A 15634-nucleotide genomic window follows, 5' to 3' on the forward strand; every position below is an offset into this window, starting at 1 on the left:
AAGCTGCTAAATGTTTGTGATTTCATTATCTTGGTTTAGTGGTAAAAGGTAGAAACAACTGCGTGAAAATTCTGTCCCATGCCATGAATAAAGATCTTCTTTCTCTTGCTGAAAAGATGAATATTGTTCCTGAACCACCTACCACAGACCTCACAGTCGGGAACACTGTCATCACGGTAAAGTCATGTGTGCACACACAATATGTGATGCAAGTAGGCTCGCGATAGCGCCTCACTGATGTACTCCTGTACCACACATTTTCATGTTGGACCGGACTGCATACGCGTCACCAACAATAATGATGACGGGCCCGATTCACAGAATGAACTTAAGACTAAATCCTAAACGTACTACTATTTGGTATTCACAGAATGCACTTACTACTTTCGGGATTCACAGAGTGAACTTACTACTTTTGGGATTCACAGAATGAACTTATTACTTTCGGTATTCACAGAATAGATTTAGGACAATTAACTTTACGTCCGCACTCGGGCCGGCTCCGGGCCGTTAGCTCCGCCCCAAGCCGGAAACTCCGACTCCGGCCCGGAAACTCCGCCTCCGGGCCGGAATTTCTGGCCCGAGTGCGGACGTAAAGTTAGTAGTCTTAAATCTATTCTGTGAATACCGAAAGTAGTAAGTTCACTTTGTGAATGCCGAAAGTAGTAAGTGCATTCTGTGAATACTAAATAGTAGTCAGTTTAGGATTTAGTCTTTAGTTCATTCTATGAATCGGGCCCAACATCAGTACCCAAGACATTTGCACACTTCAGGACTGCACCTGGGGCAGCCTGTTCATCTGTTCTCTTGTTTGTTTATTCATGTACAACATTTTCATAGCGTTGCGATTCTGGAAAATAAGTCACTTGTTTTAAGGGAAATTTAAAAAAACTAGTATTTATGGCTTGACTGTGCTTAAAAAACAATTGGAATGCGTTTATTATTGTGCTGATGTGTTTAGTAAAAATGTAATAGGTTGTGTTTATTATTGGGAATATTAAATATGAGTATATATTTAGACGTATGACTTCTAAAAGAGCAATAATTGGCCATACAACTGTGCCACGTGTACAGATATTATTACATTGCTTACTCTGCATCCATTCACCTGCAGCCAAAAGCCACTATCGCCCTGCAAGGCCTCGATGTCTGTCCTTTGCATTCCCAGTTGAGATCCCCAGTCCTTTTGCTGGTGTATGCATGCATGCGTCTATATACAAGGTTACCTGTGATGTGGTATGGTAGTTCATCTGGCTCATCATGCTGTATGGCATTATCTCATCCAGTTGCAATGCCACTTCCTTTCTTCCCTCACCCTTCATTTCGTCGCCCACTATTTCTTCTTCCTTCTCCATTCATACAAAAAGCATAGTTATGTTTTTGCTCAACTTTAGCGGTCATGGAGAATGAGACTGCGGTCATCTCACTGCCCTAGAACTGTAAATGACATAGATCTAGGGATATAAACTATGCCACCATTATGTTGACCTTGTTAAATTGTGTAAATGGGGTATTGGGCAGCCACCTTCCTCTTCTATAAATCCTAACTTGCTACTTTTAAAGAATCCAACTTTTTTGCCGAGTTATTTTAATTTTTTTGCTCTGGGTATCTTGTATTTAACCTATGAATAAACAGATTCCTGCTAGTCTGGCTCCAGATAATGTGCTCTGCATAGACAAAGACTTGAAGAAGTATTTTCGTTACTTGTATTTAAAACATTAAAGTATATAAAACCTCATGGTGCCTACAGCAGACTGCAAAAGACTACTTTTAAAAATGCAAATTGGTTAAAAGAATTCTTATTTGCAAAATTATGTTGGGAGATGGTTACAGAATTTACATTAACATTCCATAGGTAATCCATCTTAGAAATTTGATGGCAATGTTAGATATTTATTTCATATACTATTTATCATTTTAAGTTATTATAGATACCCTGTCTAGGCTTAGCAGAGGCGTTTAGCAAGAGAACAATTATATTCCTGGCTGGCTTCCTGTTGTTCGACCTAGTCTTCATTTCTGACACCTCATCACAGTTCAGGCTGAGGAGGCCAGTTGCTGGACTGCACATGGCTCAGAAAGGGAGTTAACATTATTTCCAATCTTCCAAGTTACATCTCTTTATAAATAGTTTTTTCAGCAGAAGTGGGGTCCGTCAGGACACGAAAGGTTGGGAAGCAGCACAGATATAGGATTGGCAATTGACTCGTGATTGGAGTTTTTGGTCCAGCTTTGGGAGTTATTGGTACAGAGGAACACATATGCATAAGGGAGTAACGTTGATAGTATTTTCTTTTTCTGTGGTTAATGGGACTCTGGGGTACATTTTCCCACAAAACATACAGCAGCTACTAAGGACAAGGACAGAGAAAGTTAGGACGAAAGATATAGAGCTTTCCCAAGAATTGGAGGTTGGAACAATTCTGCACTGGAGGACCAAACCAAACTAAAAAGCCTTGTCAAAAAAAGATGACAGATGGCTTTATCAACATGATTTATCTCACGTGGAGATTCTTATTTTTGAGTTCAGTTTAAGGCGACAGCAGGATTGCTTAGTAAAAAAAAATCAAGAAAAAACATTCTCTTGCGGACTCCTTATTTTCTACTGTACCAGTCTTGTACCACTTATAATTTGTTACTAACAATCTTTTGCTAAGCCTAAGGGAAATAGTTTTGCGCTGCGTGAATCGACCAACGTATTAACTGATGAGCTCCATCATAGGTCATTCCACAAAGTGTGTCAGGCTATCAGTTTACAACATCAAAGAGTTTGATATTCTTTTTAACTTTCTTACTGTTTCTTATGGAAGTGTTCTTGCTTTTGCAATCGCTCATAATTCCTATACCTGTGTTAGTGACATTTTCCACCTTCATTTCTTTCTTATTTACTGATTTGGCAAGGAAATGTTTAATTCGTTATTTCGTAATTGTATTGTTGATTTGAGGTTGTTGCAGAAATATCACATGCATTTCTCTGAACAAAGCTTTGCTGTCTGACCCAATGTACCAAAGGTGAACCATTGTTCCTGACAGAAAAGTTTACACTTAAGGAGTCCAATTATTTGGGCTTTGTACAACTCAGTCATAGGCCAAACCATACCTGTGTCTTTTGTCTCCCCAGATTAATGATACAATTTCATACTGTATTACTTCCATATTGTATAACACAATACTGTCCCCACTTTCCATTTTGCCTCGTGGCTCCTTTCAGCATTATCCGTTATCCTGTCACCAATTTCTTCTCGTGTCACTAGTTTCTCTTGCTACATCCGATGGTTACATTTGTTTTTTATCACCCGACCGGCTTCCACTTCCTACCCTTTCACTATCACGTTAATACAAAGCATACTAAACTATATCAAAATATCTGGAGCCATGGATTAAAAACCAAATCCGTAGTTCAAAATGTAGTGTGATAGTACAAAGTCTAGCTTCCTTGTTTGTTACTTCAGCTGTATTTTAATGCACAAATGAAGTCTTAATCTAGATAACTAAAATATAGTTTAGGTCTTTCTCAGCAATGCCAGCTTTACTTTGAATAAAACTACTTAACACTGATTAAAGCTGATGCAGGGTTCAATGGTCTTCAGGTACCCAGACGTACTGATAACCTGGATATTGGTACTTCTGGGATGAGGGAAAACCAGGCCTTTTTCATGTTGAACTCTGGAAATGACCAATATGGGTGGGATTCAAAGTTTCTACATCGATTCCTGCATGCTTTGCCAAATTATCATGCCTGTTTTTAGCCAACCGAACATCCGATATAAAACAGATGAGTCACAGTTTTCCCCAGAGACCTTGTAACTCTAGATGGCTGGAAACTCCCCATACTGACCAAATCAGGGATTACTGGCCTCTTACAATATGCCACTTACGGCAGTACTTTTTCATAAGGTTGTGGAAGGACCCCCCAATCATTCCTTTAATGACAAATTTGTACCCAATGTCTTGCTAGTTAATGTGCTAAAGCTTTATGAGCATAATATACAGGTAAACAGTAGATTTGAACATAAAGGACTTCCCCACAATAGGTCCAATGTACCACTTACCAAAGAATAATGGGAAGAGTAGGTGAATCAGGATTTCTCCTGCAGCAAGGGCTGGGACGAGTTTTCAATACATGAGTGACATGTTGACATTGAGTTTGAGCTTTATCACCACTGATAGGTATACGTATCATGTATAAACACTATATTGGTTCTGTATGAACAATATACTAGTTCTGCATTAATTCAAGATTGTGGCACTCCTGTCTTTATTCTCTTCCTGGAATCCACATTTTAGCATGAGAGCAGACATGAAAGCTTTACTATTTTCTTGGTTTGTGAATGCCCCCAAACAGCAGGTAATTGACAGGTAACTAGCACTGATTTCTCCATATTGACAAATGATTCTGATCTACAAAAGCCCTCACTAAATCGTCAAAATCAACCTTGAACTGGCTTGTAGGCAATAGTTTTCAGAGCAGAAGGAGATTTGTATTCCCCTAGATTCAGAAATGATCAAGGACAGCATGAAATAATTGGTAGAACTACTTATGTGACTACAAACGAAGGTGTGATTTAATAAAAAAAGCAGTGAACTCTGCATATGGATTCAGTGTAAGAATATGGATGCCTTTAGAGCCCTGCAATTCAACAGTTAGTGAAATACATAGAAAGAATCTGAATCTGTATTGAACTACAGATGTTTTATTTTCCCTTTTGTACAGAATGATTTTAAGGAAGTGTTTGTTTGTGTCAGCTCTGCCACGCTTGTTGGTGGGGCTCTAAACTCTTAATTGAAAGAGCATAAGTGGTGACCTGGCGGTTCAGGAATTGAGTTCTTTCCTTGTGAAAACCCTCAAAGCATGACTTCAATAACAAGTAGGTCACAGCAGTGATATGAAGTTGCAAAGGCAATTGAATATGCAGTGGGGCCCAGTAAGTTTGAGGTAAAAACAGGAGAATCCTACTGGGATGAGATATAGCGGTCAAAGAACTGTCCAAACAGCAGGGATTACAGAGTCTAAGTAGGAGATTGGGAAATTGATCGAGATCTCATATGCCATCCCCTCTAAGGTTTGGCCTACTCCAATGCTTCTTCCCTACAAACCTCTCATGGTAGATAATGTGACTTTGGCAGGAATGGATGTTTCTGGGAGGTGTATAGTAGATAGGTATGCATGTTTTTCTAGGTACCTCTAGCGAGTCCTCAAAATTGCTGCAAAGCACAGTGATGTTTTTGTGATTTGAAATTTCAATTCTGTGGGATCCTTTTATTTGTGGATATCACTCAATGCCAGCTAACAAAAAGCATACAATGGAACGATATGACTGCCAATGACCCCACTTCTTCATTCCAAAATCCCCTTGCTCATAAAGGCGCTCATTTTACTTGCTCTTCTGTACAGGTGACAGATGTTGTGAAACTCAAAACTGATCCTGAGGGAAGTAGATTATCAGAAATACCTTGTAAACCATATCAAGGAAATCCTGTACACAATCAAGAATCAGTCACTTACAGTGGGCGGATTAACTGCCCACAGCATCTGTCATTTTGTTGACACAGTAGTGGGAACATACCCTATCCATGAAGCAGAAATTGTTTATGATTGTTGGTTTTACAGGAGATATATTCACTCTTGTATGCTACAAAACATTGGAAATGTATACAGATTGCTTTGTTTCTTACTTTCCACTCCACATCACCCAGAAATATATGGGGAGAGTAGGAAAAACGGTAATATTGTGACATGTTTGAGATTTAAGATGTCCCTCTCCAGAGATGTGTTGGAAGACTGAGCAATGCCACATGTGTTTAGTAACATCTTCATATTGGCACTATAAGGTGATCAATATAGGGGGTAAGTTAAAAATAAGGGTTAGCAAGCAGGCAGCCTTATCCACTAACCATTTCCCAGGCACCAGGGGTGTCCATAGCTAAACTTGACATATTCCTATGTAGAAACTAGAGCAAGATGAGTGAAGACCTAGAATGCTAGATGAGAACTTGATCTAGAGAGGCAACCTAACACCACTTAAATGGACATGCCAGAATTGATTAGACAAAACACTGCAGCATCACTGCGCATTAAATGATTGAAGCAGGTGCCAGACTTAGATTTTACCAGACATGTGGACAAGGTTTTATGGTGAGGAAACCTACATTCTGAATAGGACTATGATTAGGGACTAAGTTATAGCAACCTAACAACCCAAGCCAATGTTCAAGACTTGTTTATACAGATATTATCATGAATGAAACACTAAGCCTACTAAGTATCTGGCTTAAGAAGGTGCCCCATCCTTTGAGGAATTGCATATGCATAGATGTTAAAACAGACCCTCTACCATTTGGAGACTTTGGTCTGAACATTAAGATACACTTTGTTGCAGCAGGGGTACCTCATGGTACTAGAATGGGTTAAACGTAAAAATAAACTTTAATGTGGGCACTGTTGAAGAAAGCCTGTTGGAAACAGGACAGAGGACACAAGTCCAACAATGCTGATGGAAATAGGAAACCCAGTTGCAATGTAAGCCTTCACTGTGAAACAGGAAGTCTGATTTGATAATATCTTGGGAGGTGGGTCACTATACAAAATTATGATTTTTCTAGAAATAATTTTGAGGATTATTCACCTGCTATTTTTAAAAGCACAGGCCCTTTATGGGCGAATGCATATTTTACTGCATAGTAATACAAAATAAACCTGTCTTGAGAAACACATGGGGGAGTGAAGGGTATTCATTCTTCCCTACTAAAAATTAGTTTCAGTGCAAAAGGGGGAGAGAGGGCCAATCTTTTGTTTAAAGGCAATTTATCTTTTAAATTTGGATTAAAACTGCAGACCTGGGCTGCTGCTACTACACTTTCAAAAGTTATGGTATGCTATGTTTACCACAGCTAATGTTCATTAATATGAACAAAAACACTAACATCACCACATTTTACTGCTATAGGTCAGATTCCGGCATATCTGGAATATCTGTCATATCATCCATTATATATCCTATACCATATCGCCCATTGGGGGCAGTGTCAACTTTTAGAGTTGGTGATCCACTTTGCTTCCGGTAAATGCTGTTGCCAATATTTGGGGATGGCATCTCACTGGAAATCTTTGCATGAATCAAACTGGCATCATCGTCTTCCAGATTAGATGTTTCTTTAATTATATGTCCTCGCTTATAAGAAACCGCAGCCAGTCCACCAGAGCTATCATCAATAAGATTGCATATGCGAACAAGGAAGACTATAGGGACAGGCAGTACTGCAACCCCTATCAGTGACATACAAAGAACTATTCCCCATGTTGGATAGATCTTGAATTCTTCTGTGGCCTGAAAGGTTCAAGAAAAACAGAATTACCAAGACAGCAGTATTCATCAGAATAAAACACAACCAGTGAAGAACTGGAAAGCAAAAACAGAACATCACTCAATGGACATGTTTCATGGATGGCAGTGGCAGTTCTTCCCAACCCAAAAATGCTCCCATGCCAGTGCTCTTTTTAGCTTCATTACAGCGCATTTAGTATGATTGCAATAAATAAGTGTACACAGGCAAAGATCAGTAAAACTAAATGCAGGAATAGGCGGTGTGTGTAAATCATTTATTCTAATTGAGGGGGGGTTCAGTTTTTTACATGTTACAAAAACAGTTATATTCCGACTATTGATCACAAACTAAACAAAAAGTATCACAACAATAGTTATTATTATAATTCTTGTTCTCAGTCCACTAAGCCTTTCTTCTATTATTCCTTACATATCCCATCACACATTGAAGCTGCATGGTGTGTTCAAAGTAGTCCAAAAGATCACAGGCTGTTTTGTGCATTATTTATTAGTGTGCATTTCTAGCAAAATTCCATATCCTCAGTTCTTCATGAAAAACATCTGAGAGTTGAGCTTTGAACTCTGACAATGTTTTACACAACTCTATGGCCTCGATTATCAGTGACCAGATTTTTTCAGGCCCCTGCACAAACCCCTGTTTGAGCAGGGTCTGCCTTATGAGGGGTGCAGACTTTATCACACCCGATAATTGCCAGAAGCGTAACATCAACCATCCCTGTTAAATTGCAGCAGGTAACACTACTGGGATTTAAGGGGGGCAGGGAGTGTGGTAATTAGCCGAACAGGTAAAATTTAGTACAATAATCAAAACCTCTTGATGTTTTGCCCCATTTACAGGACAACACATGCAATAGGTGTTATTTATAAAACCGCTCGTAATCCAGGACTATGGGCAGATAACATTAGCAGGGGTGCATCCTTAAGGTTTTATCGCAGAGTTAACGGCCCTTTTTTGCAGCCGAAGTGGCGATAAATTTTTCGCCCCATTCACAAGCTGGTGCTAACAGCCGATATCATCAGTTTACGTGCGATAGTAGCCGCCAAAAACAACGCCAAAGATGACCCCGGTAACTATCACTAATGAGATGCAGAGTAGGCGTTCCCGTGCAAAAATCCACGACAACACCACTCCGCAACATTCTCAATGACCAGCCAGATTGGCGATAAGATCCTCGAACAGGCGATAAGGCCCTTTAGCAGCAGGAAATTAACACCTGATCTGACCTGGTGTAAAGTCGGACTACAACCTGCACCAGAAAAGGGAGCCCAGGACAGAGCCACACCTGAAGAACAACATTTGCATGGGAGCTATCCCCAGAGGGCCACAACACCCACAGCCAACACACCCAGGCTCGCCACCCCCCCCCGGACCCCCATTAGGACTACCACAGACCTTCAGAAAACGTACCAGCCTCACAGACCCAACACAAGAGGATGCAGTAGTATTCAGACCACATACATATCCATGTTGGCATTCACTTCACTGCTGGTGTTTGTCATTGCCCACTACATGCTCATAAGGACAATCATCCTCATTCTCCGCATCCTGAACATCATTGCCCACATACTGATGGTACCCACACAGAGGACAACCAACATCCCTCCACAGACAAAGCTGCTGGCCGTGCTGCATCTGTTGGCCTTTGGTACCTTCCAACCAACAACTGCCAGAGACGGAGGAGTCTCACAGCCAGCCCTATTAAAGTTCATCACACCTGTCTTGGATGCCAACATCAGCTTGGTACCCCAGCACCTTCACTTCCCCCACACTGCACAGGAACAGCTGAAGACCAAGCAGGGCTTCTACGCCATAGCTGGCTTCCCGCACGTATTGGGGCAAGTGACTGCGCACATGTCCTACTTATGCACCCTGCCGAGACTGTACACAATTACTGCAACAGAAAGCACACACATTCCATCAATGTGCAGGCACTAGTGGCCCACCAGGGACTCTTCTCCAATGTTGTCGCCAACTACCCAGGCAATGTGCATGATACCTACATCTTACGACAGTCCAACATCAACCGGTGCTTCCCGGATGGCACCCACCGAAATGCTCTGCTCAATGGTAAGAACCAAATGAACACACTCCACAATCCTGCAACTCACAAATATGGGAATGCACATGTTACAAACTTACACACAACATGCCAAAACAACATGCCCACCCACCAGACACAACAGCACAACTTACTGTGGTAACACAGGTTAGCCATGTAATTGAGCCAACAACGGCATGGCACCCCAGCCACACAATAGCAGAATGTGGGGAGAAGTGGGAACCAGGCATGTGCAAAGAAGGCAAGTGACGCATGAATGAGAATGTACACAATGCCAAGTGTGGCAGGATGTGCTGGACAGACTGCAGTATGCAGACCACAGATATATTCATGTTGGCTTACACTGCTGGTGTTTGGAGTGTAGTGGACAGTGGACGCAACCATGTCACCCCAGCCAGAGGGGAAGATCGCGGAAATGTAGCTTCTTATGTCCCCCCCTGTAAGCATGAGCGGAGTGGGCTGGCCCGGCGTATACCAGGCTAGCATAGGGGTGTGAATAAAAAGCACGTAGCTCTGGGCGTGGTTCTCTTCTGGAATGGCCAACGTGTCTGCCAGGGTGGCCCCTCCCACCCCGCCACAAGGCCGTCACAGTGAGCAGTGCTGCCTGCGATCCTCTGCGCCTGCTGCACCCCGGGCTGCCTGTCCCTAAACCCGAATTGGCCGCCCTGTGCACCCAGGCCTCACTGCTCACCTGCCGACACCGGTTTGTCTCTAAGAGGGCCCACCACGTGCCGGTGCAAGCTCCAAGCACGAGGCCCGCAACCTTGCCAGGCTCCCCCGACCATCACGGCCTCCGCAACACAGGCCCACTGTACTCCTTTCTCGTTATGTACTCCACCGCTGCCTCCGGCCTACACCACGGTCAAGTAGATCACACATTTGGAACTGAGTTTTGATATCCTGATGGCCGAGTTCATATGCTCATGGGACGTTTGATATCACTGTACTCCCTTTGATGTGGTGCCTCCAAGTCTGTGTATAGCATTCCAACCAAACATGTCTGTGGTCCCTCGCTGACTACTGCCTTTGGCCCACACTACAGTCGAGTCGGTCACACATTCGGAACCAAGTCTGGATTTCTCAATGGCAGAGTTCATATCATTGCACACAAGGAGAGGTGTAAGAGGACGACGCATTTGAGTCTGGAGGAAAAAAGAATAATTGTTACAGAGGTGATCGAACACTGCCAAAAACTGCTCTGGTGTAACTAACCACCGACACAAGGCTGTGGCCCCCTGCTGACCGCTGCCTTGGACCTACACTGCGGTTGAGTAGGTCACACATTTGGAACTGAGTTTTGCATTGTACATGCCTTATCGCAGACTGTATCCCCTTGCAACTCCGGTGCCACTAAGTCTGTGCCCTGACATCCATGGACACTTTCTGGTTGAACTTTGGTTGTGACTCAGTCTTTGGACTGGGGGTTGTCTTCATCATCATTCCGGTGATACTGACTTGGTGGTAAAAACGAGGCTGTAGCATTTCACTGCTCCATTTGCTGTTTCCTGCTGGCTTCTGCCCTCTGCGTCATGCCCTGGAGGACACCTTCCACTGTCCCCCGCAACCCTCCGCTACATTCACCTTCGACATCGACGAGGACCCGCTCAGCTCACGTGGCCCTACTTCAGTGCACCACAAGTCACCGTCCCATGGCGGTGTGCCTGTGCCGGTCGCAGTGCATCTGGGCACACTAACTCTGTGCAGCTCAATCATGGACCCTGTCTGATAGAATACTGGATGACCTCTGGGTCGATGGACTGGGGGTCATCAACGCCATGTGTATGTGGTCCTGCGCTGTCCGCTGCCTCCGGCCTCCACTGCGGTCCACCTGGGCTCACACATCAAATTGAGTCCTGCCCGGATGTCGCATCACCGCAGGATACACACGCCACCTCTGCCAGGACCAACTCCAAACAATAGGTGCCAGAGTCAGAAGTGTCTTACTGCCAGACTACCAGAGTTGCTCACACCAGTCATGGGTGCCATCATCAGCTTGATACACTGTTCAGCTCTTCAGGTGCAACACAACTCATGGGCCATTTCTGATTGAGTTCTGTGCTGTGGACAGCTCACACAGCAATGTCACCTCAGGCAGTGTGGAAGACCTGGGACGATGATGAAGATGATGCAGGTGTAACACACCCCACTGCAGCTGCAGCAGGAATATCCCGAAAGGACACAATGCTAGACAATTTGTTCACATGAGCACGCTCAGCTCTGGCGCCCCAACCTTAGTGCACTACAACTCACAGACCCTTCAGATTGCGTATTGGGTGACCTCTGTACTTGCTCCGGCAACCACCAAGATGCTTCGCAGTTGCTTCTGTTATGCTGTTGTTTTTTGTTTCCACTTTAATTGTGATCACTGTTCAAGTTGTTGCCAGCCCCAACAACTCCATGAGGTCTGGCTTACACTCACCCCACACACATCCAGCACAGGCGTCACTGTACATGTGACCCTGGCAATAGAGGTGCCGGGCGCACTTGCCCGTAGCCAGTTCCACAAACTACCTGAGTGTGTTCGTGTGGTCAAAATGAATGCATGAGGGCCCTGGGCCCTACAACATTACATTGTGCTGTGTACAGCGGATGCAAACATGTCACCACAGGCAGCGGGTGAAACCTTGGACACGTAGCTTTGTCGTCCCTCAATCAGTACGTAAGAGGAGTGGACTGGGCTGGCGTATGCAAGTCCAGCGTGGGGGTGTGAATGATTATATCGGGCTCTGGGTGTGATTCAGTACTGGAAATGTGCAAATGCATGTGTCTCGGTTGCAGTGTGGGTCTCCGTTGGGGAGTGTAAGTGGTGCCTGATGGGACTTTGACACCCACGTATGTGATCTAGTTCGGGTTCCATGAGGTCAAACTCCACCCGCACCCGTTTGGCCACCTCCTTCTGACCAGACAACTCATTGCAGATGAGTTGTCTGGTCTTCTCTGCTGGTGGTGGTGTTTATCTCTCTGCAATGTGAAGGGGGGATACATTTTGACATTGTGTTGACATGTATGTTGATGCATTGTTCATGTTTACATACAGACTGTATGACAATGTACATTGTGACTGTTTGGGAGTAGCCGAATATGTGATGCGGGAAAGTGGACATTTGGACTACATCACGGATGTGTAGTTGTACATGTACATTTAAATCCCACAGTTTCATGCTATGGCAGGTGTGATTGGCCTGTTTCAGACCCAGTTGTGCCCTCTGTTCTGCAGTTTAAGTGTTGCACTTTGTGCCACAATGTCGTCAATGTGGATGTGCTGTTATTGCTATGTATGTGCTGCCTTGTGGGGGATTCGCCCGTTCAGCAGTGATTTTGCTGCCCCTTATCCCTTTGAGGCAGTGTACCTTTGACTTTTGTGCTGTTACTGCGCTGAGATGTTGGCGACTTGGGTCATTTGTGCTCTTGGATGGTTTTTGTTCTTGTGTGCATTGCTTGTATGCAGATGTATTGTTGATGTCAGGGGTTGTTTGTGCACGTGGATGTGTCAGAGTGTGACCTGCTCCTTTCCGGATGTGGTCCACACTCAGCCACCTTAGTGTCCTGGCGTGTACGACGTCATGATGATTGTACTGCAGGCACGCTGATCGTCATGTAGTGTCACTTGCATTGTCAGTGTGGCTCACAAATATGCATCTTTGCTGTGTTTTGCCTGTGTGCATGTGTTGGTTGTGAGATTGGTGATGTGTGGGGTGAGGCCCCATTGGGCACATGGTGGAAGGGGGCCTACTTGGTGTTTGTATGTGTGCTGCAGTGTGCCACAGGGATCAGGGACATGATCCAGGATCATTGTGGGTGTACAGCGTGCTACACATGATTATGCATGTGTGCCATTGTGCCCATCTCTCCCCGTCCCCCCAGTCCCTGGTCGTTACTCACCCTGTTGATGTTGTGTCAGGTCATATAGAGCTGTGTCCGGACTCCCAACTACTTGCACCGTCTCCCCACTGTTGACTGTGGCCACCATTTCCTTCAGCTCCTCCTTTGGCGCAGGACTCCCACCTCCAGTCGCCATGGCTGCCTTACTGTTGGCAGCGAGTTTCTGCCTGGCTTGACTTTTCACATCATGCCAGCACCTCTTGACCTCCTCCATCAACCTCCTCAACACTCCGACTGCATTCACGTTGTTCACGATGGACTGGCATGTTTCCGTTTGTGTTGCCAATGACACAGTGGAGGTGATGAACATCCGGTTTTCCTGCGGACTGAACCCAGTCTTCCTCTTCCTCTTCTCCTTGGCTTTCCCCGACCCCGGGGTTCCTTGGTCGTGGTCTGTGGGGCTTGTGGGGTTCGCATTGGCCTCTGCACTTTTTTTCCTCTACTTTTCTGGTGCATTTTCCCGTATGATGCATGGGAATTGCAGGCCGGTTGCTGGTTATCATGTATTGCCATTTGGGACAACGCTACTATTTTCGCGTTCGTGTTTCACGTTTTTGCGTCATTGCGTTGATTGTAACGCAATCATTTGATGCGTTAATGTGAGACTATCGCACGGTACCGCCGTGTTCAGAATACCACGTTAACACAGCATTATTTTCCTTTGATATACTGTGATGTGAAGAGTTGCCTTAAGCTAATTTTGCGGTAATTATCACATGTTCTTGAGAATATGCCCCGCAGTTTCTTGGCTTCTGTCTGAGCTACTCCTTTGAGTGTAACGATGTTCCTCTTTCTTTCACCCCATTCAGTTTGTGTAATGTTACAATGAGTACGAACCGAACCCAAAAGTGCTTACATTGCTGACTTCCTTCATATGTCTTTCCTTGCATTTTGTCTTCCACTGCATTCGCTCAAGTGTACCACCCCCACCTCCATCAATGTTCAGCACTTTGAGGCAGCTCTGTGGCCTGCACTTTTCTGAATAGCCATTACAACTTCGTCTAGAGAGATCGTAGCTGACTGACTCCCACTAAGAGTTGCACATGTTTAAATTTGCCTGAATAGACTAAATTATATGATGAGCTGAAAATGCTAGAAGTTAATTTGCTTCCCTGTGTAGTAAACATATACATTGGTTGTTAACCGAAAACAGTATTCCACTGGAGTTCTGAGGGAAACAAGATAAATGTGAGACTGGAATTGCCAAACTACCAAATAAAACACATTTAAAAAGTGTGGATAATCTCAATAGATTGAATGCAGGTCTGGCAACATTAAACTAATAAAAGAGAAAAGGCAAATTAATTGTAGTCATTTATATTAAAAGGTGATTTATTAAGCACTATATGCGGGAAAGCAACAGGACCAGATGGTGTCCTGATTGATATATATTAATATCTGCCGTATTTATGGGATCCTATTCTGACTCAAGCATTGAACGTATCTGTAAATGGATATTTTCTGATAACCTCGGCAGAATCATTGGTAATTCCAGTTTTTGAAAGGAGCTGTAAAAGTGATCCGAAATCCTATCACCCCATTTCCCTCCTGGACTCCACTGCTAAGACCTTGGAGAGTGAACCTAGAAAGGTTAGAACAATGATCTGAGGATACCAGGGTCCTCACACAGTCACAATATGGGTTCAGGAGGGGTCTGGGAATGGTAGAACAGTGTGTTAATTTAGATCTCCTCGTAGGGAAATATACGAGGGTTAAGGTAGTTCATATACGATTATGTTTTGTTGACCTGTCCAGTGCCTATGATTTGTTAAATCATTCAGCCCTGTGGCAAACGTTGATCTCGATTGTGGCACTGTCAGAAATAATGTAATTATTATCACAATTACATAGCAATTTGTCAGCTTGGGTGAGCTCCACCATTTAACATTCAGAGAGAAGTCAGGCAAGGGTGCTTATTGGCACCGTTCTTGTTTTCTTTATTTATTAATGGTGTAAATAGTTTGCTCCAGAGTGGTCTTCGGCTCTCCATGAATGGAAGTAAGGGCAGTGCCTGTTCTAATCCATGTTGAGGATGCTATCCGCAAATGGCCTGCAAAGACTAATGTATTGCTTTGCGGCATTCATGGAGGACAGGAATCCTAAAATAAACCTGAAGTTAACCTACACAATGATCTGTGGAAGGGGAGCATATAAATCACGTGATCATAATATCAATGGTAACTTAATTTTCCTATCTGGATATTTTCTTTAGCTCTAATATTTGGAAGATCTCCTAGCAATGAAGACAATCCAGCTATGGCACTCTATTTGAAGTAAAGAAGAGACAAAGTTCACAAAAGCATTATAAGGGATGGTTTAAAACTAGAAAATGTATTGGGAATCCA

The 15634-nt window shown here is 43.8% G+C and overlaps 1 protein-coding gene across 1 annotated transcript in view; it reads right to left on the reverse strand.

The window, feature by feature from the left end:
* Positions 1–728: 728 nt before the first annotated feature.
* The window catches only part of SLC6A15 (solute carrier family 6 member 15), a 314347-nt gene continuing 299441 nt past the window's right edge, over positions 729–15634 (reverse strand). The window contains exon 12 of the mRNA XM_086919649.1: positions 729–7329. Within this exon, the coding sequence (XP_086775775.1) occupies positions 6943–7329 (387 nt within the window). The 3' untranslated portion in view covers positions 729–6942. The remainder of the gene's footprint in view (positions 7330–15634) is intronic.

The sequence above is a fragment of the Lissotriton vulgaris genome, chromosome 1_1 (assembly GCF_964263255.1).
Source record: "Lissotriton vulgaris chromosome 1_1, aLisVul1.2, whole genome shotgun sequence".
NCBI classification, from domain to species: Eukaryota; Metazoa; Chordata; class Amphibia; order Caudata; family Salamandridae; genus Lissotriton; species Lissotriton vulgaris.